The following is a 27,131-nucleotide window of genomic DNA, read 5'->3' as shown; positions in this document are numbered from 1 at the left end:
TAATCCAGCCCAAAACGGACCTCATGCATGCCAAAACAGTGGCTAAAATGGGCTAAAATGATAGCATGAAAAGCAAGAAAACGCATGCTCAAATGATGGCTCGCAAGCGAGACGCAAAGCTTAACTCTCAAGAGCACTTAAAGAGTGATTCGAGTGGAAGCATGGCAAAGATATAAGCTCTGAAATTACATACCAAATGATGCCATGTCATACAAACATCACAAATAAGGCATGCTAGGGGTCTCAAAATACAAGACTAGTGAAGCCAACTATGCCATAACTATGCAAAGCAAGTCCTAAGAAGCCAAGACCACTCAAAATAGTCCTAAAGCATGTCAAAATAATGCCTAAAACATGTTGGAGTGTAGCCAGAATAAGCTAGAATGATAAGCCATATCACCAAGTACACTAGGCTAATGAGCACAATTGCATTACAAATGCAAAAACCAAACAAGAGGTGGCCCAACCAACCAAAAGCATAGCTAAAGCATGTTAAATAATGGCCAAAAACATGCTGGAGTGGAACCAATACATATTAGAATTATAGACTAAGACATGAAGCATGTTAAGCTAACAAGTAGGATTACACTACAAGTGTATAAAGCATGCAAGAGGTGACCAAATCAACCAAAAACAGAGGTATAACATGCTAAAATAAGACCAAAAACATGTCAAGATGGAGCCCCAAAAGGGTAAAAAAACATGCCAAAGTGTGAGGCCATCAACACATGCAAACAAGGTACAAAAGGGGGGGGAACACCCCCACCTATTTTGGGTCCCAAAACCCACTTCTACCACTGAAATTCCTCTGGAATTCAGTAGTTAAAAGGCCAAGAAAAGGTGATCTCAAAGACTTTAAAACATGGCTCAAAGTAAAGCAAAATAAGCCACAAAAAGGGGTAGACCACCTCTAACTCAAACAAGGCCTCAAACAACCATTTTAACACTTAAAAACAAAGGTTTTTGTAGTTGAAAGCTAGGCCTAAAACAGCATGCAAAGGTGGCCAAACACTTGATCAAAATAAAGCTTAAAGAGGGAAGACACTCACCCTTGAAGCACAACTTTAAAATCAGCAACTTCTGAGGCAAAACCAGTCTTTAAGAGTTCAAATGAGACCTCCAAGAACCTTAGCTTCAAGGTAGAGGTGTTTGATCAAGAGTCCCTTTGCAAATGCACCAAGAATTCCCACTTTCAAGCCCTTTCAAGCACAAAAATATATATATATATATAGAGAGAGAGAATTCTAGAGAGAGAGTAGATTTTTTGCTCTAAAAAAATATGAACCCTTTAGAAGGGGGAGACACTTCCCCTTTTATAGAAATGCAAGAAAGAGCTTGCTTGAATCCCTCCCTACACGTGTAGGGAGGATGCATTCAGTGACCAACAGCTGGCACCAAAAATATCTGCAAAAACAGAAAAATGGCCATTGGCCACTTCCACTAGCCTACCGGCCCCCTCAAGTGGCCTACAAGAAGAAAAAGTGGCCTACAGATGCCAAAGTGGCTGACAGGCCCTCCCCTCCCTCCAGGCTAGGGCAACAAAGTATGGTCCAAAAGCAAACCAAAAGAAAAAAGTTAAGAGGCCCCAAGACAAGGTGCTCAACCGAAAGCCTTGGAAACTCATAACGAGCACAAACATGCGCAATCACCGAGTGCACAAACGATGACATCAAAGTCTTGAGGTCGGTCAAAAATGGGGTGTCTACATATATACTCCATAAACCAAATATTTGAGACTCCTTGCTGAGATTCTTGAGCTAAAATTTCAGCTCTTGAGGGTGATCACTTGTTAGTTTGTGAATCAAAAAGTAACCTCTCTTTAAGAGGTATAACTTTTGCCTTCTTTACACTACTTCTTTTCCTTCTTCTTACTATTTTTATACTGTTTTTGGACTGTTTTTATAGGATGAAACTTGTGACTTAAAGTTACCAAAAGTGGAGGGATTAACCACCATTCATTGAACCTTGTTCTCTAAGCTTTCGTCTTCGTGTTTCCCATTTCTTTCTCAATTTTTGGCCACTGATTTTCAGAGTTTTACAAGGCTAAAATATGTGGTTTTGAGGTCCAAAAAGGCTTGCTTACTAGCTTCAATTCTCTTTCTTTTTTGCTTACTTTTTTTTGGCTTTTTCATAGTATTTTCAGCACTATTTTTGTGAGTTTTAGAACTGTTTTAGTGTGTTTATTTCATTTATGCTTTGCATAGTATGCTTGTAGTGTTGTAGTCCTCATAGGTTTGGTGGTTTAGGCCTTAGGCACTAACCTATTTGAGTTGATAGCTTTTATTTTTATAGCTTTTATACATATGTTCACACTTGCAATAACTATCTCTACACCCTTCATCCTTTCTTGATTTTCTTTCATTTTTGTTTAAGAGTTCTTTCAAACGAGTGTTGTTTAAGGCATGCGAAAGAGACCCTTCTATGCTTAATGGTTTAATCTCTTCGAAGGTTCATTACCAAGGCATTACATCTCTCTCATGCCAAGAATAACTTCTTGTTTGACACTTCTCTTATTTTATTGGACATAACTCTCGCCTTTGGATAAAATGACTAAAGAATGGAAGGTAATTAAAAGGGCTAATAAAATTGGACTAAAATGGTAACAAGAGTAATAAAATTGGTTTGGGTTCAATTGGACGTTAATTGAACCTATTGAGTCTTACGTCATTACATACTTTTAGTGATGTTAATGAGGCAAGAATCAATGTTTACCACTTCCCTAGAGAGGTAACTCCATGATAGGGAGGAGTTTTGTTGGTCTTTTATTTTCATTCATTGAGCCTTTGCCCCATCGATACATGGATCATCATGCAATAACCTTGCGATCATTGATGATTTATGGGCCGATTCTACTCATCCCTTGATCAATTCCATGATAGGGGGAGACAGAAAGGACAAACACCTCCTCGAAACACTCTATTTGTGCTATGTTTCTATTCTGTTGCAGCAGGGCAAAGCCCAAAAACAGTAGTCGGCCAGCCACCCAACACAGAGCAGTGGCTGGGGTAAAAACAGATTAATTTTCCGACTACAAAATAGAACAGAAACTGGCAGTAAACAGAGAGTTTCCGGGAGGATCTTCTAATTCGTGTGCGTGCGGCTCCTCACTTCCGGTTTCTTTGATTTAATGCTTTAATAGTAATATGTTGTAAATAATTAATTAGATTCCTTCAAATTTTGTAATAATTAGTTAGCCTAGCTTGTTATTTGGATGTGTAATAAGTAGTTAAAAAATTCAGACCCTCGGACATTTAGACCCTCCTACGCGAGAACAAATATGTAATAATTTATGTATGTCTTCCAACTCCCATTTCTTTTTCCCATTTCTTTCTCCCTTTTATTTATCCGCTTACCGTGGTTATATAGTATCATGTTTTCCTTAGCATTTTCCATGCCTTGCATCCATTCGTCTTATATGCATAAGGGCTTGGCTCATTATACTAAGCAATGTCAATTTGAAATTCCTTACTCGAATACGTGCTTTCTTACATGCTTTGAATTGACTCACATGCCATGCTAGTAGCCGAGTTTATTATTTGCATATTGTATGCGTTGCATTAATCATATTGTATTGTTTAGGAACATGCATTTCTTCTAATTATTTTATCTTCTTTGGCTCACCTCAGAGGACTAGGTGAGCATTTCTAGCTTTAGCATATTGCATGTGTGTGATTGCTACCATATCGAACATGTTTACCTAAGGCTAAGTGCTTAGTTGATAAACCTGTTTGAATACTAGTGGATGAAGGCTTTTTCACTTAAGATGGGATGATTTGATTAATGTACATATGAGATCATTTTTCCAAGTGGTACATATTCAAAATACTTTTCCAAAACAAATATGAAATTAAAACGTTCCAAATTGGGCGAATTAGTCTATATTTGTGTGCATCACATAGTAAGAATAGCCTAATAAATCGGAATAAGAGAATATACTGTACATAAGATGCATATCATGGTTAGTAAAGGTTGATCTTTGATTGGGTGAGTGAGGTGCTTAATTCAATGACCTTTCCCTCTCATACCTAAGTTCCCGAGCCGAGACACTTTGGTGATGACGGACAAGTGACCTCTGACACGAATTACGAGTTTCCTAAATTTTCCAAAAAATATTTAGGTGGCATATCTGAAATCTGACAAAGTGGTCAATTTTTGACATTTTTTATTCAAAATCGATTTTCCAAAAGACTTGCCAGATTTAGACTTTTTTGTATTTATCTATTTCACATTACACTGGTGAAATCAGATTAAGACCCACGGGAGTCCAAACTGTAGGACTGTCGTATCCAAGGAGACTAAATCCCTCCAAAGAGCACAAAAAGCAAACTACTGATGTGATTTCACTATGAAATCGTATTTTAAACTTGCGATTTTAAAAAGTAAGTTAATTTGATAAAAAGTTTTAAAACCTTAGTTATTTACATTTAATCTTTTGGAATATTCGCACAAAAAAACGGCAAAAAAAAAAAAAAAACAAAAAAACAAAAAACAAAAGGCTCAATTAAAAGCAAACCATATTCACCAATTTTTTGACAATTTGGTTTTTCATTTTTTAAAGTAGAAATTACCATTCAATAATTGTTTAAAAAAATTAATATAAATTCTACAAAAATTTATGATTTTAATCATTAAAATTTATCACTTATTTGTAATTATTTTTTAAAATTTTGACTTCACTAGATTTTTCATTTTATTTAAAAACAGAGTTTTCAATTTGTACTTTTATTTTTATTTTTAATGAATTTTTTTAATATTTTAATCAATTTTTTCTACTCTTTAGATCTACTTAATCAGTAAAGAGTATGCAATTTGTGAATTTTATTTTTTTTAAAATTAATATAAACAAAAAAATACAAAAAACAATTAAGTACATTTTCATATATATATTTTTTGCATTTATTGATTTTTTTTATAGATTTTTTCATAACTATTTTATTTTTCAAATAAATTTAGATTAGGTGCATCTAAAAAAAATTCAAAAGACTTATTACAACAATAGAAAAGTTTACAAAAAATAACAAATCACAAAACAAAACAAAAACTCAAATTGTTTTTGAAAATCTAATACTAAATAGAGTTATTATTACTCAATTTTTATAATTTTTTTAAAAATAAAAATTGTAGATGGCATCATTTCGTAAAAATTTATTAAAATATATTCTTAAGATACATTTGAAATTTTTTAAAAGATTTGATTACAAGTAAGAGTTGAAATGTTTCGTATGAAATTAAGATTTTAATAAAATTTACACTCAAATTTATTGAAAAACAAAAGAGAGTAATTTGCAAAAGTAAAAAACAGCCGTGGAAACAGCTTACTTAAAAAATTGAGTAAATTAGGTAAATCCTCTTAAGTTATAAAACATTTACACTTTATTCTATTGAATTTTAAAACTTAAGCGGTAATGCCCTTGAACTATTAACTTGTCACAATTAACAATTTTGATTAGGATTTTACTAGGAATTTAAACGGAATGTGGTCATGTATAAAGTGCATAACATACTTATTATTTTTTTAGAACAGTAGTACCCGTTATTGATTTTTATAAGACAATAATACACTTATTTAATGATTTTATTTGCACTTTACCTCTCTTAACTTAGTGACAAAATGCAAATGGAATGATCATATAATGACATTATTATCCTAAAACTTCAATAAATATGTCATGTAGTTTATACATGGTCTAGTTTTGTGTAAATTCGTAACAAAATCCTAACAAAAAGAGGACAACGACAACAAAATAATACTTTGAGATGATTGTTACTTTAAGGTAATTAACTGCTGAGTTTTAAAGTTCAGGAGGTAAAATGCAAATATTCATAATTTATCGTAATTTATGTTAAAAAATTATATTCAAAATTATGGGAAATTTAAATTGTTATAATTATTAATCTATAAAAAAAAATATTTATAAAAACCCATTAAAAATTGATTAAAATTCTAATTATTTTGCTATTTTTTTCACCATGTCTTTAACCGTTATAGGCCATGAAAACCCCCTTACGTAAGGAAGTAGGTCCTGTGTCCTGGCGAGTAGTGTAGTGTAGTGGGAAAAGAAGATGAAAAGACTTTCGTCAATGGGAGAATATGAGACGACTTTCCCTTTTCCTATGTTTTCTCACGTATCATCGGATTTTGGAAACTTTGGGTATGTTTGGTTTGTGTTTGAGAGATGTGTTTTAGAGATAAAAAGTACGAAAACATGTTTGGTTTAGTTTTTTTTAAAAGATGTTTTGGAAAATTATTTTGAGATAGAGTTTTGGAAAAAGTGATTGATTTGATATGTGTGAGAGAGAGATTTGTTTGGAAAACTTGTTTGGTTTACAAGTTTTGAGAAATTTTTTTGGAAAAATTTGTTTGGTTTGATTATTTTTGAAAACTTATTTGTAGAGAAAATTTCCCAAAATTTTTTTAGAAAATCAAACCAAACGAGCCCTTTATTTTTATATATACAGTATTCAGATCATCTTATACATACATACAGAGAAAGAGAGATTTTAGTAGACAAGTGCTTGTACGGAGAGAGCTTCCTAGGTTCTTTTCCTCTTCCTTTTCACTTCCTTCCTTCCTTCATAAAGAAAACCCAGTTCTTTCTCATGCTATCTTAATACCCTTTATCTCTCATTGACATTGTTTTGAGGTTTTATACAAGGGTCTAAAGTGAAATGGGGGTTTGGTACATCTCTCTCTCTCTCTCATTGTTGTGAGGATTTATAGAAGGGTTTAAAGTGAAATGGGGTTTTGATTTTTTGTTGTTTCAGATAAGCAATACATTACCAAGTGGAAGAAAGGAGATAGAAAAGAGTGAGAAATTGATGATGAGAGGGGTTCCTTATGACTCAAGCTTCACTGATTTGATGTTTTCATGGTCTCTTGAAGACATCTTCAATGAGAATCTTTACAAGAACCAGGTGTGTCTTATGCTTCATTTTTCACCATTCCACTGTCCACTGACATGTTAGATACTTAAAATCACATATTTTGTAGTTCTGTTACAAATACAGTAACCGGTCACAAAACAGGACAAAATCTATTGATGGGATTCATGTATAAAAAATCTTATTGCCAATCTTATGGGCATATACATTATTTGTTTGATTCTGTGATTGGTTTATGTGTTGTTCAACTTATTTTATTTTTTTCAAGTTTTTGGGATTAAATTATTATTATGTGTAAATATAATTTTATTCTCAAAGTGGAAAAAAGCAGTTAAATATGATTGTTTGCCTAACCCTACTTCTGCTTCGAGGGCTGGGCTGTTTCTGTGCCAGGCCCTTCAAAAATTTCAATCCAATGCAGCAATTAATGTACAATTATAGAGGTTGGCCTCTTATTTTTTTGGTTGATATCTGGTTTGATATTTGATTTGTTGATGTATCTGAATTTATTGTGTATCTCCAGTTTCTTTTATTGCTTTTGAATTGACATATTGCATCTAGTTGTAATTAATTAATCATAAATGTGAAGCATGTACGATCGAACTTAATTTACTGGTTAGCTTTTGAAATTTTTGATTATGAAATAAATTTTCATTCAACCTTTGTTTTTTTTTTTTCGTCAGCAAAAATTCATTAAATCATGATCACTGGATCATCAGAACAAATTTTTGTTTTTTGTAGTATTGGATATGGACACCAGTATGCACAATGCACATTCCAATGCATTGCGTACAAGATTATGTATTTTACAATCCCATTATTTGTTATGAATATATTTTACTAAATTCAACCCCGTGGCATGTAGTGGAAAGGAGAGTTTTCATATTTGTTTTTCTATGTAAGAGATGCAGAGAGTTTTGCATGGTCATGGGACTCAAACCCAAAAGCTAGCTGAGGCGAGGGTGCTCTCATGCTCATATAGCGAACCTTGCTTTTGTACCCAGACAATATGGAATTTTGCTTCACACTCTCTCACACACTCAAGGTGCTCACTTGGTAGCACCTACCACTTGTATTCCAAGGACATGCACCCTAATCATCTCTGGGTTTTGTGGCCTTTGATGCCATGTTACACGTTCTTGGGTAGAATGCAACCGCAAAAGGTAGCTATTGGGGTGACGGTACGCCTCATGCTTATATATTGCACATTAATTTGGTACCTAGGCAATGTGAGACATCACTTTGTAGAAAGCCCTCCTGCTATCAAATATAATAGCTTTGTCTTCTTATTTTATCATCAACCATTCCTTCTCTTCACTCAAGAAGCACTCCATTAGTCTACCATAGTAGTTGCTATAGCTAAAATTTGGCAAGAGTTGAAGTTAAGAGCTCTTCAAATTACAGAAATGTCTACAATATCTAACCTTGTGCCAAAGCAATTGCCAAATTTGCCACCTCAACTTAACTGTATTCCCAGTCTTCCACCCCACCTTTCTTTGGGAAAAAACAAAAAAGAAACTACTACAACAAATTTCACAACTAGAAATCAATAACCCAAAATTTCAACAAATTTCACAACAAAAACTTAACAAAAATTAACACATTCTTCTAAAATTTAACACAACATTTTAACATATGCATTTCTCTTGATCAAGAAATAGAAAGATCACAAAATTCAAATTGACCTACTTGTGTGAATTGGTGTGCGTGTGTATTTGTGACGAAGGCCATGCTAAGATTGTGATGAAAGTTGTGTCCTCTATGTAACGCTTGGGGTGAATAAGGGTTGGTTTGGCAACCAACTAAAAAAGTCAAAAAGTTAAAAAGTTAAAAAGTCACTAAAAAGTTAAAAGCTAAAAACTATACAAAAAGTTAAAGATTACTTTTTCTTTCTATTTTTTGCACATTTTCTCGTAAAAAATCAAAAAATCATTTCAAACATACTAGTTTTTTTTACATCATATTTTAGCTAAAAAGTTACTAAAATAACCTTTTCCCAAACCAACCCTAAGTCATAAAATAAAACAAAAGAACTTATAGATTTACAAGGGGAATAAATACCCCAGGCCCTAACCAACTAAACAGAGAAGTTCTGTGAAGCTTAGAAAACAAAATAAACAAACTAACAAACTACCAAACCTAAAAGCCCTAGGGCACCACAAAAGTGTTCAAGGGCCACATATGAAGACACATGGGGGCCATGAACAACTCGACATCCTAGGGAATAATCAAAGAAGCAAATCTTGCTTCCAACATCAGAAGACAGCCAACAAGAAGAAAGAAAGCATCCAAAGCACTACCCGCAAGGTAGGTTACAATACGAAAAAACAGAAGCTGCAGTACTAGAGCAACTTAACATGAAAGGGAACCTTGGATAGACACCAAAGCATGGACACACTTTATGAGGCAACAAAGAGAGGTATACTATTTTGTACACCCCGAAAGAGGAGGAACAACCCAAGAAAAGGCTATAAAAGCTATATAGAACTATACAAACCAAAATGACCGTAAAAACAGACAATTGGAAGTAAGAAAGGTATAATAGAGCGTCACCAATCATGTGAGATAGGGGGGAAGTGTGTGTGTGTGTGTGTGTGTGTGTCATTGTGAAAGAGTTAGAAATGGTGACAGGGTTGGGTGAAATTTTTTGGGATGTGATGACGGGATCAATGGATGAGATCAATGAGAGGGGATCAGATCAGTGAGTGAGGGAATCCATGTGATCAATGGTAATAAAAGTGGCTAGCAAAAAATGATTGTGCTTGCCATTTGCACCAATGGTCCAATATTGCATAATTGGGCATTTTGGCACTATAGCATGCCAAATTATCATTTTGGCATTTGCCATTTTGGCAATGCCCAGTGGAATAGCTCTAACTCAACTATTTAGCATACATAGGTTTCATAATGTAGTGTAATTAGATCCTTTTCTGAATGTTGGTGTAGTTGCTACACAATTGGAATTCATTTAGTTTGTTAAGAAGTTAAATTGATTTATAGATTGTTGTAAAGAAAAAAAAAAATTAAAAGGAAAGAAAATTTTAGATTGCGTTTGGTAGAGTTTTGTAAATATGATTTGAGAGTATGAGTTGTATTTTGAGTTTGTGAGTTGTGGAATTACGATTTGAGTATAGAAAATTTGTTTGGTTATGGTTTTTGAATAGAGTGTTGAATTCAGTTTTGAATTGTACGTGGAATTGAGTTTTGAAAGTTTGATGTGACATGTGAAATAAGAAAATTTGTTTGGTGATGAATTTTTAAAATAGTTTTTAAAACCAAGGAAGCACGGATACGGATACAGATACAGATACGGATACGATACGATACAGCGATACGACAAAATTTGAAAAACTAGGATACGGGTACGGCGGGGATACGTTCGTAAAAAATATTATTTTAACAATTTTTAGTAATGCAGTATGCATAAAAATAAAACTTAAAGCAAAAGACAACTTGATAAAGAAGAAAGATTCCTACAAAACTAAGAGTCTTCAAGGTCAATAGCTTCAACTTGTTCCCCTTCATCAGTGAATATCACAAGACCTTAGCTAAAGCTAAAGCTAAAGCCAAAGCCAAAAAACCATTCTTAAATAAAAATTTCAGTAAATATACTTTTTTAAGTCATCAATGATAGCCTAGGAAGCACGGATACGAATATGGTGATATGGGGATGTGGATATGGCGATATGTCAAAATTTGAAAAAGTATGATACGGGTACAGCGGGGATACATTCATAAATTTTTTTTTTTTATAATTTTAATAATGTAATATGCATGAAAATAAAACTTAAAGTAAATTAATAAATAAAGAGAGGGATTCCTATTAACCTAAAAGTGCTCAAACATTCATAAAACATCCAAAACTAAAAGCAAAAGCAAATGCAAATGCAAATGCAAATTAAACATCATCCTTACATGCCAACACCAAAAAAAGAATGAGAGTAGAGAGAAGAAACGTGAGAGAGTGAGAAAGCGAGAGAGACAACAAGGATACATCAATTTCACAAATTCTATTACTTTAACTCTCACTATATTTCTCTTATGAAAAAACTAAACAAAATATTATAAGTAATATGTAACTTCGAGTACCCGATACTTCAAAATTAAGTATCCGATACTTCAAAATTAATAAAAAATTAATTAAGAAGTATCCGATACTTTTAAGAAGTATCCGATACGTATCCGCGAGTATCCGAGGAGTATCGGTATCCGATAAGTATCCGATACGGATACGTCACCCCTTTTGAAGTATCCGTGCTTCATAGTTTAAAACTTAATTCAACCTATAATTGATAATTAAATACACAACTCATAACTCGATATCCGTATTTTTGATCAACAGTCATAACCAAACTATTTTTAAAATACTCAAATAAAAAAATGATTTTTTTTTCAATTAATTGTTTTTAAGTAATTTTTTTGAATAATTTTTTTTTTCAAATAACTTCTATATCAATTATTTTATGTCAATTAATTTTTCGGTCAATTCATTTTTTAGGCCTGTATAAACATTAAAAATATTAAAAATATTTAGAAAATTAAAATATTAAAAATATTCTAAAAAATAAAATATTAAAAATATTCCGAAAATTAAAATATTAAGAATATTAAAAATATTCCGAAAATCAAAATATTTACAATTAAAATATCAAAATATTAAAATATTAAAAATATTCCTATAAAATAAAATAAAATATTTAAAATAAAAAAATAAAAAAAAATTAAAATAAAAATTAAGTTGTTTTTGAGTTTTAAAAAGAGTTTTGAGTTGTGTGTTTGGTTATGAGTTTTGAAAAGTAATGATTATAATTTGAAATGAGTTTTGAAAAATGGGTGCAGAACTGCAACCAAATACCACATTCAAATCAGTGGTGGAACTATGTTTTGAACTCTAAACCAAACAAAGCCTTAAATTTTTGTTTCTTTCAATTCTTTGATGTCAGGCATGGGTTCCAGGCTGTTTGCCCTGAATGGTTTGGGTTCAAGTCAGAATGGTTTATTTTGAATAGTATAAAAGAAAAGGGCATCTTAGTGCACGAGACCGCTGCTAAAGCAAGGTCTGGGGAGGAAAATATGTACGCAGTTTTGGCCCTAATTCATGAATAGTATCTTGAGGTTGAGGATGAGGATCACTGAGTTGTTGAATTTTAATCCTTGTGCTGTCAAATTAACCTATATTAATTCTTGTGTTGTCAAATTTTTGTCTAAGCAAGTGCTTGAGGATAACTGAATGCTTAAATGATTAAGCATGCTACAAAAAATAGTTCCAAGTATCTTAGCCTTTGTTTTTAAAGTTCATAAAATTTTGGTGTTGAAGTTGTATTAGTCTAGGCATTGCATGCGATTGTGAGAGTACAATGGCCTCACACTTTTGATTGTGGCATGTAGGATTTACAACATAACTAATGTAATAGCCCAGGAGGGAACTTGTGAGTGACATTTTGAGCGGTAGTACATTTTATAAGTAACTTCATGTTCTGTATGGAAAGGATATATTATGTGGATAGTAATACAAGCTCACTTTGCCTTGTGAGTTGTTGCTCTACTCAGCTTGGCTGCGGTTGCCTCTACAAGCCTATGCCCAAATACAGAAGAAATATTTCCAAAGGGAAACAACGACAACGAAACCAAAAGATAATCTTTAGATAACCTTGTATTCCAAGGTAAATTGAGTTTGTTTATAGAATTTAAAGTGAATTGCAAAATGCTTGAATGTTTCAATTTTCAGCATCTATATGTATATCTCACTTGCAAGGACCTTTAGTTTTTGTGGTGATTTCACTTTAGAATAGCAGCTTCAGTTCCTTCTCGAGAAGCTTGTGGGGGAACTTCATTTACAAGCTCTTCAAATGTATTTCTACTTAGTTTGTAAATTTTGTTTAAATTGTAGTAAGTACATTTTAAAAACTTTATGGTCTTCAACATTTGTATGAACTAATGAATGTTTTCTTCTTTGGTTACTAGTTGTATGTATATACGATTATAAATTTGCATATTCAGGCCTTTATTTGGTATCAAAGTAGATTTTACCCAAATGTAATTACTTTATTAGTTATTGTGCCTTTCAAAAAATAACTACCCTATTATAGTTTTATGTGTTGGCGTTTGCGGCCAGTGGTGCAATCAGGAATTTTACTTAGTGGGTTCAAATTTGAACTTAATATCCTTGATTTTTTTTTCTCTATTTCTATAAGCATAGTAGTTGTTGACTATATGTAATTATAAACCTAATTTCATATGAATTGATAAAATTATTCTATGTAATTAGAAGTTACTTTAAAATTTTAATTTCATAGAAAATGATTACATTGTCACGGGATAAAGTAATAATAAGTTGAATCTGTTTCATGGCCTCAAAATACACTAATTCAAACATATATTAAGAAAATTTATAAGCTAAGAAGCACAGACACGCATGCAGATGCAGATACGGGACACTGTGATTTCAAAAAAATAGGGACACAGACACGATAGGACATGGCGGGAACACGGCAATAAAATATGTTTTCATATATTTTTATTTGCTTTTTAGATTAGTATTACATCCACAAATAATCAATATTGACAAAAACTAACTCTAATTCTATATTTTATTTTAAAAGAAAAGTACTTGTAAATTAACACTTACAGGGTATATATTTTTTATGGATGATCTATTAAGTATTCAAATCTAAGAAAAAAATAATAAACATTCAACATTTGTCAAAAGCACTAAATAAAATGGAGAAAAAGACAAATTGGCATGCCCTTGGTATGTCCCCGAAGTGGCGGCGTGCCCCCTAAAAATAAATTAATTAAATAAAGAGACACGCCATGTGGTGTGTCCCATACATGTCCCCAAAAGTGTCTGTGCGTCATAGTTTATAAGTTAAAGTCAGTGCGGATACGAAGCTTATTTTGAAATGTCAGTGCGTCATAGTTTATAAGTTAAAGTACTCCTCCAAACTTGAAGAAAATTTGTAAGTATTTCTTAATTGGTGGAATGTCTGTCAATAAAACGTTCTTGAGTACCGAAGGAAATTAAGGGAATGTACCTAACCTATAAAACTTTTAATCAAAAATCAAAATATAAATAATTTATTTTATAAAAACAATTAATATTATCTCTAACAAAGATAATCATGCATAGACTTTTGAATGGTTAATCATATTTTTGAACAATAAATTGATAAAATAGAATCAAAAGAATTTGAACCCTTTTATTTTAGTTTCAATAAAATTTTAGTTGTCAATTTTAAAAAATCTTAAAATAATGAATTATATTCAATTATGAGTATTTTTTTTTCAAATTTTAATAGGTGTCATGTGACCATGCTTAATTCTGTTTTATGCTCTTCGATTCTGTTGTATTATCTTGCCTTCATTATGGTTTTTACATTGAATATTGTTTAATTGAACTTTTTTTGCCTTTGGCGACTTGACATTAAACTTTCACTACTTTGTTTCACCTCCATTAAACTTTCATTGCTTTATTTTTAGGTGGAGAAGATTCCAGAATCATTTCAGTCAGTCGAGCATTATTTTGGTTCATTCGTTTTTCCCTTGTTAGAGGAAACACGGGCAGACTTGGCTTCAAGCATGGAGATCATTCACGAAGCACCTTTTGCTGAAGTGATCTCACTCGATGCGTGCAAGCCATATGGAACTTTGAATTATGATATTAAGGTTGATTACTGGAGAAACAGATTTAGTGACCGTGGCAAAGATCCTTACAAAACCTTGCCCGGAGATGTTTTTATAGTTTCAGATGCAAAACCCGAAACTGTATCTGATTTACAACAGGGTGGAAGGACGTGGACTTTTGCAACAGTCACTAATATCACAGAGGATGAGATTGGAGGAGGTAATAATTCATCTACTTTTTTTAAAGTCAAAGCATTGAGAGACACTGAAGTCAAAGGTGGAATGCGGCAATCACTCTTTGTGGTTTTTTTGAGAAATATAACTACAAACAAACGAATATGGCGTGCGCTCTGCAAGTTTGGAAATCTGAAGATCATCGAGGAAGTTCTTTGTGCTGATTCTGAGGTAAGAATTGTGACAAAAGATTATTATGCATGCAATTGTTTTGTTTGAGTTTCATGTCCTTGTTTTTAATTTTTAAGATGATCGTGTGTATACGAAGTTAATGTCAGTTAACATTTTGCATCCTATGTTTTGTGTCTTTTCATTTGGACTCTGTTAACTGGAATGCAAACCGTTCTAGTACAAGGAATGGGGACAAAAACGAGGTTTGCCACATGTACTGAAATGTGGTACAATAAGGGTTGAAGGGTTGTATAAATCACACTACTAGACTTTACAAGACTACTAAATATAACACCAATTATGAAGACATCCAATAAAATATTGTTGCAAATTAATGATGTAAAAACACAATTCTAGAAGCATTATGGCCTATTTGTTTTATATTTGATCATGCAAAAACTCTGCTCTCTCTAGATTTTTGTTCTTTATTTTTTTATTTTGTCTTCCAATTGGAAACTCTTAAGAAATTATATCGGCAAAATTTTGGAATTACTTTTATATTGTTAAATTCTTCTTTTTGAAATGAAAATGTACTGTGTTTTTTAATGTGCATTTGAAAAAGTAAATTTTTTTTTTCGGGTATCACTCATCATAATTTAATGAATTTTATGAGTAAAATATATACTTCACATTTGGTGGAACTTATTGACATTAACTGTGAAAAACAGGTTCAGGAGGATTGCGAACTTTGTTGTGTCCATAGTAGGTACCAATTGACCGAAAGATTTGGTACAAGTCTACTATCTATGCTGAATGAATCCCAAACAGAGGCAGTCTTGGCTGCTCTTCTTAGAATGGAATGTAATCACAAGCCTACTGCAAAACTTATATGGGGCCCACCAGGGACGGGGAAAACTAAAACTGTCAGTGTTATGCTTTTTGCTCTTTTGAGGATGAATTGCCGGACTCTTACTTGTTCTCCTACAAATGTAGCTATAAATGAAGTGGCTTCGAGGGTGTTACAGTTGGTGAGGGAATCTGCAAAGGATGCTTTATTTTGTTCTTTGGGCAATATTCTCTTGTTTGGGAATAAGGATCGGCTGAAAATGGATTCTGACATTAAAGATATCTATCTGGATTATCGTGTTGAAATACTTGAGGAGTGTTTAGGACCAGTGTCTGGCTGGAGGCATTGTTTTACTTCCATGATAGATTTGCTTGAAGACTCTGTTTCTCAATACCATGTTTTTGTGGAAAATCAAAAGATCATAGAAAAAGAACACAACAATCAAGAGGAAGTCAAAAAGGAAGAATTCAAATCATTTCTCGAGTTTGTGAGAGCTAGATTTAAATCTACTGAATCATTGCTGAGAAGATGTATGTTTATATTCGGTACTCATTTACCAAGAAGTTACATTTTGGAACATAATTTCCAGAAAATGGTAACTCTCATTGACTTGCTTGATTATTTGAAAAGTTTGTTGTTTCAAGAGAGTGTTGTTTCTGATGAACTCGAGGATATTTTTTCACACCAATATCCAATTGAAGATTTTTCTGAATCTTTTGTGAATACACAATCTCTGATATACACAAGGAGCATGTGTCTTTCTGTTCTAAAATCTCTTAAACGTTCTTTTGAAGACCTTGACCTGCCAAGTGTTGTGATCGAAGGTTCAATTAGGGACTTCTGTTTTCGAACGGCTTCCTTAATTTTCTGCACTGCTTCTAGTTCATATAAGCTATATTCAGTGGGGATGGAACCACTGAACTTGCTGGTTATTGATGAAGCTGCACAATTGAAGGAGTCTGAATCGACAATACCCCTTCAACTTCCCGGTCTGAGACATGCCATTCTTGTTGGCGATGAGTGCCAATTACCAGCAACGGTTATTAGCAATGTAAGTTAGGCTTGGTTTGGTTTGGTTTGGTTTGGTTATTAGCAATGTAAGTTATGCTATTGGTCTTATTACCCTACAAATATAAGTTGGCAAGGATTCATTTTTCATACATTGAACATTATGTTGATTGATAGGTTTCGAGTGAAGCTGGATTTGGAAGAAGCTTGTTCGGAAGGTTGAGTTCATTGGGTCATTCGAAGCACCTTCTAAACATGCAGTACAGGATGCATCCATCGATAAGTTTCTTCCCAAATTCAAATTTCTATTTCAACCAAATCATGGATGCACCATATGTTATGAAGAAAAGTTACGAAAGACACTATCTTTCAGAGCCAATGTTTGGTCCCTATTCTTTCATAAATGTTGTTGGTGGTAAAGAAGAATTTGATGATGTTGGGCGTAGCCGGAGAAATTTGGTAGAGGTTGCTGTTGTTGTGAAGATAGTGCAGAAATTATACAAAGGTTTGTCAAGTGGGATTTAATTGTAACTGTATTTTGACTTTGTTGTTTTGATATGCACTATATTTTACAGAAAGGTTTACCATATGTATCTTATTTTTTATGAGCATTATTGTATACATCTCAATATGTGGTTTTTGAAATTAGATTTTTTACTTTTGAAACCATTATTTCATAGTACTGCAGCACCAAAGGATACTACTTACAAGCCTTTTTATTGTTGTCAAGACCCATATAATCAATCAAAAGACAACTGGAGGTGTATAGAGATGTTTGGTTTTCTTGGTCCTTCTTGAATGTGGTGGCATTCCCTTGATTCCTTTTTGAAATAATTTTTTTATTTTTTTATTTTCTACTCATCTAAAAGAAAAAGTAATTTGATATGCATTCTGCGTTGTTTTCATTGTTCTGTTTTCAAGAACTCAAGGCAGTTTTCAGAAACATTTAAGTATTTTGATATGTATTTCTGCGTTGTTTTCATTTTTCTATTTTCAATAACACAAGGCAGTTTTCAGAAACATTACCAAACAGTACTGAAGCACTTTTATCAAATGTTGTGTTCACACCTTTTTCCTTCACTCTTTTGTAGAAGGCTATAACTCAACCAAAAAAAGAACAAGAAAACAAAGGTAGCATGAAGAAATGAAAATAAAACACTGAAAATTACCTGTTATGATCCCCTGCTTGCTTGACAATTTTGATGGAATCATTCCCTCAATCTTAAACATCACCGATAGAGAAATTAACATTCTGTTGAATTATTAAAATTGTAGAACTTCTTATTTTCACATATTAAATGATTTGCTTTGTTTTTGTTTTTTTTTTTAAATTTTATTGGTTGATGTTGTGTACAGCATGGGAAGGCTACAAAAAGAAGCTTAGCATTGGTGTGATATCTCCCTACGCTGCTCAAGTTGTGTCTATCAAAGACAAAATTGAAGAAAAATATGACAACCTCGAGGGATTCACAGTGAAGGTGAAGTCAGTTGATGGGTTTCAAGGTGGAGAGGCAGATGTCATAATTATTTCTACTGTAAGATCAAATAAAGGTGGATTTGTTGGCTTCATGTCCAGTTCCCAGAGAACTAATGTTGCATTGACAAGAGCTCGGTATTGATTCAAACAGATTCCCTCTTAAGTTCACTTCTTAATCTTTTTGCTTTTAAGATGATGAATCTTCATGTCCTTTGATTCCTTTCCAGGCACTGTCTTTGGATTTTGGGAAATGAAAAGACACTAGCTAGTAGTGAATCAGTTTGGGAAGTGATAGTCCGTGATGCTAGGGATCGCCAATGTTTCTTTGATGCTGATTTAGATAAAGATTTGGCCAAAGCAATAATAGATGTCAAGAAAGAGCTTGATCAAATGGATGATTTGTTCAATAAGGATAGTATACTTTTCAAAAGTGCAAGATGGAAGGTATTTAACTTCTTGTGATTAAATGATGTTATTATCCTACTATCTATCTCTAAAATCACAGAACTTTTAATCTTTACATTGCACGTAATTTGATTTGACATTTTTTTTCCCATTGGTTCACCCCAGGTTTTTTTCAGCGAAAACTTCAGAAAATCATTTGGAAAACTCACTTCAGTCCGTATTAAAAAGTCAGTTATGAACCTATTACTGAAGCTTTCAAGTGGTTGGCGACCTAAAAAGAAGAATGTGGACTCAGTCTGTGAGAGCTCTGCACAGATCTGGAAAAAATTTATGGTTGAAGGGCTCTATGTTGTTTGCACCATTGACATTGTAAAGGATTCGATTTACAAACAAGTTTTGAAGGTTTGGGATATATTGCCCTTGGAAGAGATCCCAAAATTGGTTAAACGCCTTGATGGCATGTTTGCTATGTACACCGATGATTATATCGATCACTGTAAGCAGAAATGCTTGGAAGGGTATGTTTGTTTTTTTACTAATTGTGAACATAATGAAATATATTATGTATATTATATATTTGAATTTCATAGGTTAATTAACTTTCTTGATTGGTTTTTTGTGTTCAGGTATTTGGAAGTTCCAAAGAGTTGGGTGACATCTTTTGACATTGTCCGGTTCAAGAATCTTGACAACCATGTACATGGGAATGAGTCAAGTGGCGGTACAATTGATGGTAGGAGTTATGTTGAGAATTCAAAGGTTAATGAGAGCCTGTTGTTGATGAAATTCTACTCCTTATCGTCTGGTGTGGTGAGCCACTTACTTTCTGGCCGCGATGGTAAAGAATTGGACCTACCTTTTGAAGTAACAGACCAGGAATCAGAGATTATCTTGTTCCCTAGAAGCACATTTATACTTGGACGGTCAGGAACCGGTAAAACCACAGTTTTGACAATGAAATTGTTTCGGAAGGAGCGACACCACCATATTGCTTCAAAAGGAATTTGTGCAGATGAGGCCAGTACTAGTACAGATGTGAGCCAGAGGAACGATGTTGGTGACTGCGTTGCAGAGATTAAGGATAGTGTCTTGCGCCAACTTTTTGTGACAGTCAGTCCGAAACTGTGTTATGCTATCAAACAACATGTTTCTGGGCTGAAAAGGTGTGTAAGATGCTCATTTATGGGGTTGTTGCAACCTGTTCCTTTTTTGTATTTTGTTTTTACTGTCTTAGTTGCAAATTAGTGATCAGCAAACTAAAGTGAATACTCTTTGGTTTTAGATGACTTGAGTGTGCAGCAGGTCCTATAAAAGTTCTCATAAGTTTTTATACTATACAAATAAATTAACAGTCATACAATGGATGGAGGTTATGTTATCAAATTGGTTTCCTATAGTTTGTATGATTGATCTCTAAATTAATGCATTAATTGGTCCGTCGTGATCTCTGTTAATTGTTATTGTTGACCTAAGGTGACATTTACTCTTTCTGAGTTAACTGCCTAAGGGTAGTACTTTTTTTTTTTCCCTCTCTCTTAACTATGAGCTTATGTATAGGTTTGCTGATGGTGGGAATTTTTCTGGAGAAAACAGTTCAACCGATATGGATGATACAGCACAATTTATGGATATCCCAGATTCTTTTCTTGACATTGCTTCTAACAAATACCCTCTTGTCATCACATTTCATAAGTTCTTAATGATGCTTGATGGAACATTGGGCAATTCATACTTCGAAAGGTTCCTTGGTGGAAGCGGACTTTCTCATTGTAGAACTAGTGGTTCAAGATCAGTTGCTTTGGAAACTTTCTTAAGAACAAAGGAGGTTAACTATGAGAGGTTCTGTTCATTGTACTGGCCGCATTTCAATTCTACGCTAACAAAGAAGCTCGATCCTTCCAAAGTGTTTACTGAGATAATTTCTCATATAAAAGGTGGATTGGGAGTGGGTGAGGCTTGTGAAGGTAGACTTAGTCGAGAGGATTATGTCCACCTGTCTGAGGGTCGGGTATCTACTTTGAGTAAGCAGAAGAGAGAGAAAATTTATGATATCTTTCTGGATTTTGAGAAAACAAAGATGGAAAAGGGTGAATATGATTTAGCTGATTTAGTGAATGATCTTCATCATCGACTAAGAAATGTAATACTTGAGGGCGACAAAATGGATTTTGTGTATATTGATGAAGTGCAAGATCTTACAATGAGACAAATTTCTCTTTTCAAATATATTTGCCAAAATGTGAACGAGGGCTTTGTTTTTGCGGGTGACACAGCACAGACTATTGCAAGGGGAATTGATTTTAGGTTCGAAGATATACGATCTCTATTCTACAATGAGTTCATGATGGAATCAAGAGGCGATGCATTTGTTGGAACAAAGGAGAAAGGACATCTATCAAAGATTTTCGGCCTTCGCCAGAACTTTCGTACCCATGATGGTGTTCTTAGATTAGCACAAAGTGTCATTAACCTTCTTTACCGTTACTTTCGTCATTCTATTGATGTTTTGGAACCCGAGACAAGTCTTATATACGGTGAAGCTCCGGTTCTTCTTGAGTCTGGAAATGATGAAAATGCAATTGTTACTATTTTTGGAAAGAGTGGAAATGTCAGTGGGAACATAGTTGGCTTTGGCGCTGAGCAGGTCATATTAGTACGAGATGATTGTGCAAGGAAGGAAATATCTGACTATGTTGGAAAGCAGGCACTTGTTTTGACTATTGTGGAATGTAAGGGCCTAGAGTTTCAGGTGACTATTAGTTTTTATTTATATGTTATTTATTTGTCTCTTCTTTTTATATACCTTTCATATTTTACTTATTTGATTAATTTCTTATCATTTATAGGATGTGTTATTGTACAACTTTTTGGGCTCGTCGCCTTTGAAAAGTCAATGGAGAGTAATATATGAATTTATGGAAGAACAAGAAATGCTTGATGGTACTTGCAGGTCCTATCCAAAATTTGATGAGGCAAGACATAATGTCTTGTGTTCTGAATTGAAGCAACTATATGTGGCAATTACTCGTACGAGGCAAAGGTTGTGGATTTGTGAGAATACTGAGGAGCTCTCGAAGCCTATGTTTGACTATTGGAAGAAGTTGTGCCTTGTCCAAGTAAGGAAATTGGACGATTCACTTGCACAGGCAATGCAAGTTGCAAGTAGCCCAGAAGAGTGGCAGAAACGGGGTATCAAGGTCTGCTTGATTGCTCCATATATTAATTTTAGCACTGTTTTTCTTTTTAAAATCATATCATGATTTTTCTTACACATGTATTGTTTGTGTTCTTTAGCTCTATCATGAGAATAACTATGAGATGGCAACGATGTGCTTTGAAAGGGCTGGAGACACAATGTGGGGAAAAAGGGCCAAGGCTTCGGGCCTTAAAGCAAATGCAGATCGTATGCGTGGTTCGAATCCTGATGGGGCTTGCACGGTTCTTAGGGAAGCTGCTGAGTTATTTGATTCTATTGGTATGGCTAAGTCAGCTGCCGAATGTTTTTGTGACTTGGGGGAGTATGAAAGAGCAGGTATTGTTTTCTGTTCATTTGTTTTTCAATTATTTTTTTTGTTAATTTCAAAATATTGTTTGCAATATGAATTGTTTATGCAACTTAACACAATTTAGTGGCTTATGATTTTTAGATTTCATAAGATGGTACTTCCCTTGAAAAATACCAACAAATTGTGACTTTTAACTAATCAGATAATTTGACCTATACTATACTAGTATATCTGGGGATAATGGGTAGATTCCTTTCAGAGGAGAATCACAAATGCATAACCCTTTGTGTCATGAAATTCATGCCCTAATTTATTTTTACTCAAAAATTTATACCCTGAATTATTGTTTTTGATAAGCAGCTAACTGATGAATTTTTTATCTTTAAAATTATTTTACGGTTTAGGGTTTACCTTTTTTACCAATATGAAATTTTTTTGATTATGTTATACACAACAAGATCATTGGACAGAATGTTTGAATGACAGCTTCTTCTTCTTTTTTTTTTTTTTTTTTAAAGTAATTCTCCTTTTTTTCTCTGTTTGTGTGCACTTGCAAATTAATATATTTTGTTTGGCATAAGCGGATATTTTTAGATGGCCAAATATGGATGCAAATGTGGAGTGTGAATATCATTTCCCAATAATTTTATGTTGCTGAAAAAACTAAGATAAACCTTGAGGTTCTCTTGCTTGCCATATTTCTTGGTCATTACTATGCTTCAAAACAAGAGCACTCAAATTTCATCTCGTGTTCTTCCTTTGTAAGGTTGGAACTCATATCTAAAGCTGGAATACTTCCAGACAATTTACAACAGCATTATTTGCCTACTCTAGTTTGTCTTCATCTTGTTTTGTCATTCTAGTTGCATTTTCCAAGTCTCCAACATTTAATTTTGAAGCTTAAATGCACTTTTGGGTTAACAAAGTTTTTGACATCTAGGTTGTAATTTTTTAACTTTGCAGGAAGAATTTATTTGGAAAAGTGTGGGGAAACTGAGCTGAACAAAGCTGGGGAATGTTTCTCTCTGGCAGGTAGTTATAAACTTGCAGCTGAAGTGTACGCCCGTGGAAAATATTTTTCAGAGTGCTTGTCTGTTTGCACCAAAGGAAAGTTTTTCGACATGGGTTTACAATACATTCAATGCTGGAAACAAGATGCCCGTAGAGACAATGGTATGATGGTCAAAAGAAATGAAGAAATCAACAAAATTGAACAACAGTTCCTTGAGAGTTGCGCACTTAATTACCATGAACTGAAGGATAATAGATCCATGATGAAATTTGTGAGAGCTTTTCACTCAATGGATTCAGTCCGCAACTTCTTGAAGTCTTTGGATTGCCTCGATGAGCTTTTAGTGATGGAAGAAGAATCGGGAAATTTTTTGGAGGCTGCGGAGGTTGCAGAGCTAAAAGGAGATGTTCTACGCGAGGCTGATCTGATTGGGAAGGCTGGACATTTTAAAGAGGCGTCGAAGCTTATTTTATGGTATGTATTCTCCAATTCTCTGTGGGCATCTGGAAGCAGAGGTTGGCCACTAAAGTGCTTTTCACAAAAGGAGGAGATTTTAGCTAAAGCCAAGTCGTTTGCAAAGAAAGATTCAGACATCTTCTATGAGTTTGTTTGCACTGAGGCTAACATTTTGTCAACTGAACAATCTAACTTGTTCCAGTTGAGTCAGTATTTGAATGCTTCCCGTGGTAATAAAAGCCTCAGAGGTGAAATCTTATCCATAAGAAAAATTCTGGATATTCATCTGCAGCCAAGTACCTCGAAGTATGATTGGGAATATGAATTAGTAGTGGATTTGATGAAGCATTCACAAGAAAGCATTTCACATAACCAGGTGTCTGTTGTAACGCTGATTTGCTTTTGGAATCTTTGGAAAGAGAAGATTGAGTATATCTTCAAGTACCTAGCTTGTCTTGAAACTCATGATGTTGATGAATATTATAGCTATGGAGACTTCTGTTTGAATTACTTTGGTGTGCGGAAGAGACAGTTGAATAATGTTAATACCAGTTTCCTTTTTCTGAATGCTGATGCTGATTGGGTGAGAGAAATTGATGACAGATTTCTTCGGAGAAATGGAAAGTTGGTTTCTGCTGATGTACGCCATTTTGTTTCAGCTGCTCAGACTCATTGGCACTCAGAATTTCTTTCTGTTGGTATGAAGGTGTTGGAAACTCTCAAGGCACTTCATAAGTTTGCAATTTCAAATTCAATGTCTGTTTTTTGCCGAAGCATGCCTCTTGTTTATATCTTTGAGTTAACAAACTCTTTTTTGGGGTCCAAGTATGTTTCATACCGTGAAACTCAAACTTTGCAAAGTTTTCTCAACCTATCTACTGCATACTTTGAGAATGTGTTTCCTTTAGATTGGCGGGAATCATTAACAGAGAGTATGATTTCTCTAAGAGGGAGTGAGCTTTCCCGGAACGTTCTTGAGGAGGTTATTCTTGTAAACATCAACATCAAGGGTGACCTAACCTATGGCCAAATTGGGAGGATTTTAATGATATGGCTTGGTTCAGGAAAGCCAACTGATGAACTATACAACAAGATTGCAAAAAGGTTTGATGAGAATTCACCTTGGGCAGGATTCATTAAGGAGCTAAGTGGAAACATAAAATCAGAAATTGCGCAGGTATCTACATCGGGCAATTCCTGTGAGGCTCCAAGAGCGGTGTCTTTTGTAGACAAGTTCTACGAAGCTTTGGTAGATACTTATAATGCCAACTGGAGACAAGCTGACTATATATCGCCTAGTTGTTTCCTGTATCTTATAGAGCGACTTTTGATAGTTGCATCTGGCTTTCGGGGATTCCTTTTCACCACAAAGTCTTCATTTGTTGAATGGTTTATTTGTGAGCAATCAAATGCCGTCAGAACTGCTAATTTAGTAACTGACAGTCGACTTTCTGTGAGCCGCATTTTTGATTTTGTGGCTTCCATAATCAAGGATTTCTTGTACAACAGTCAAGTTACAGCAGAATGGATTAAAAAATCTCATATCAATTACAATCGGTACTATCCGCTGCTGTTGTTGAAACTGATGGTTACATTGTGCTTGCTTTGTGTGAACTTTGGAACTGGAAAGTATCTTGATCTACTTTTTAATTTGATGGGGAGAAGTGATATTACTAAGCGTCTACCACCGGAATTCTATGATGTTCTTAGGAGGATGAGGAGACATAATCATGTAAAAATAGATGTAAATGTACTTGCAGAAGCGTGCAAGAAGATTGGGAATCCTCTTGTTATAGTGTGCTTGGGAGAAAATTGTTTGAAATTTTCATGTCCTGATGCCATTTTTGTTGACATGAGAGTTTCCCCGAGCAGAGAGGACATCATGAGATTGTTGTTTCCTATTAACAACAAAGCTCCTCGAGGTCAAACTGTAGTGGTTAAAGTGGATAGAGCTAATCACAATCAAGGGAAGACTTCTAAGGCTCCACCTTCAAACTTAGCTGCCATGGCAGATCAGAAGACGAACAGTCAGAATATAAATGAAGGCGACATGCAAATGAATTGTGATCTCTTTGTGCAAATATCTGATGCTTTAATGTCAGTGGAGAACGTAGGAGATGGAAGTGTTACAAAATTTGTGTCTTATGCCTCAAAGTTAAAGGTAAATGCCAAATTGATTGACATTATTGAATGTTAAAAGGATTAGGATCTAAATTTGAATTCTTTTTTTTCCCTTGTATATCTATTTTAGGTCAAGGTAGAGAATGGTATAAGCTTTGTATCTGCTGCTAAGAAGACTTGGGATGATGAAGATGGAAACCTTCTTGTTGAAGCAAACTGCATGCTTGATGAATTGAAGCAGCTATCTTCTGCACTGGATATGAGGTAGGTTTAAATGTAACTTTTCATTTTTCAAAGCCCTCCTAGATTTATTTCTATTCATAAATATTTATCAATTTATTTGTTTGGTATTTATGGATAAATATTTGCATGTGGTTTGTTTATAATTTCATTTGAAATGGGCATAATTTGCTTCACTCTAATGTGAATTATGCCATTCATTTCCCCATAGTTTTGGATTTTAGTGGGACACGATCATTCTATTAATTCTTGATTGATTTTAACACTAAAACTCTGCATCGTATGATAAAATTTTGTTTTGTAATATTGTCCTCTTTCAGTGACTTGTTGAAGTTACTGGAATAAAATTTAAATTTTACTGCATCATGCTTTACATAGGCTTTTCTAATCATATCGTGTCCTGTATTTTTTTAAAATCGATCATGCCATCTGATCATTCTTGTGTTACATAGATTGTAACCATTTTCATGTTATGGTATGCACAATTATTGGATTTTTTTATTATTAATCTTCCAGCGAAAGGGAACTAGAGGAAAACATTTCAACAATTGCGCAACTTTTGAGAAGGCTGCATTTGAGAAGGCCGAGGCTGGAAACATTCTTGAACCAGCTGTTTGTTCTTAACAATACAAATGCTGATGAAAAGGAAGCCGATCATAGCAAGGTGGAGGAAACTAGCGACAACGTTAAGGAGGCTAGCAACAATGTTGAGGGAGAAGCTAGCAATTCTGATAAAGGGAAAGCGTTGCAGGTTGCTGATGATGCTTCAGGAACTAAAAACAATGGCACCAGTGGCGATACTGAAAGCAACAAGGGGAAGGGAAATGGCAAGTCGAAGAAGGGAAAAAAAGGAAATAACAAGTCAAAGAAGGGTAAAAAGGGGAAATAGCAGCTCTGAATTTCCAATGGCTTGTCCTTTTTTTTCGTTTTTTATTGTGTAAATTGCTTTGCTTTTGTAATCTTCTTATCTCTTATTTTCACTGCCCAAATCAACTGAGAATTTTGTTCAATCAGGGGCTCTTAACATCAGTGTCTATAAAACAGAATTCTACATAGAATTTTGATGGTGGTGACATTTTCTCTATTGGCCAAATCATTTGGTAACAATATTTGATGCCAAATCATGCGCTTCATTCATTTGATAACTTTTTTCATAGCTACTATTATAAGAAGAGGTTGCTACATTTGTGTAGTTACATTTTTTTCTTG

The 27,131-nt window shown here is 34.0% G+C and overlaps 1 protein-coding gene across 1 annotated transcript; it reads left to right on the top strand.

The window, feature by feature from the left end:
• Nucleotides 1–6,478: 6,478 nt before the first annotated feature.
• Nucleotides 6,479–27,080, top strand: LOC114277393 (uncharacterized). Its single transcript, XM_082893634.1, has 15 exons — nt 6,479–6,680; nt 6,766–6,915; nt 14,362–14,910; nt 15,579–16,748; nt 16,883–17,210; nt 18,062–18,317; nt 18,410–18,626; nt 18,753–19,105; nt 19,214–19,750; nt 20,145–21,336; nt 21,434–21,784; nt 21,882–22,119; nt 23,057–25,722; nt 25,813–25,946; nt 26,439–27,080. The coding sequence occupies exons 2-15, from the start codon at nt 6,820–6,822 to the stop codon at nt 26,809–26,811; spliced, it is 8,460 nt and encodes a 2,819-aa protein (XP_082749760.1). The 5' UTR covers nt 6,479–6,680; nt 6,766–6,819; the 3' UTR covers nt 26,812–27,080.
• The last annotated feature ends 51 nt before the right edge of the window (nt 27,081–27,131 follow it).

Source organism: Camellia sinensis, chromosome 11 (assembly GCF_055761805.1).
Source record: "Camellia sinensis isolate YWXY chromosome 11, ASM5576180v1, whole genome shotgun sequence".
Taxonomy (NCBI): domain Eukaryota; kingdom Viridiplantae; phylum Streptophyta; class Magnoliopsida; order Ericales; family Theaceae; genus Camellia; species Camellia sinensis.
This window is presented reverse-complemented; position numbering and strand designations above follow the sequence as displayed.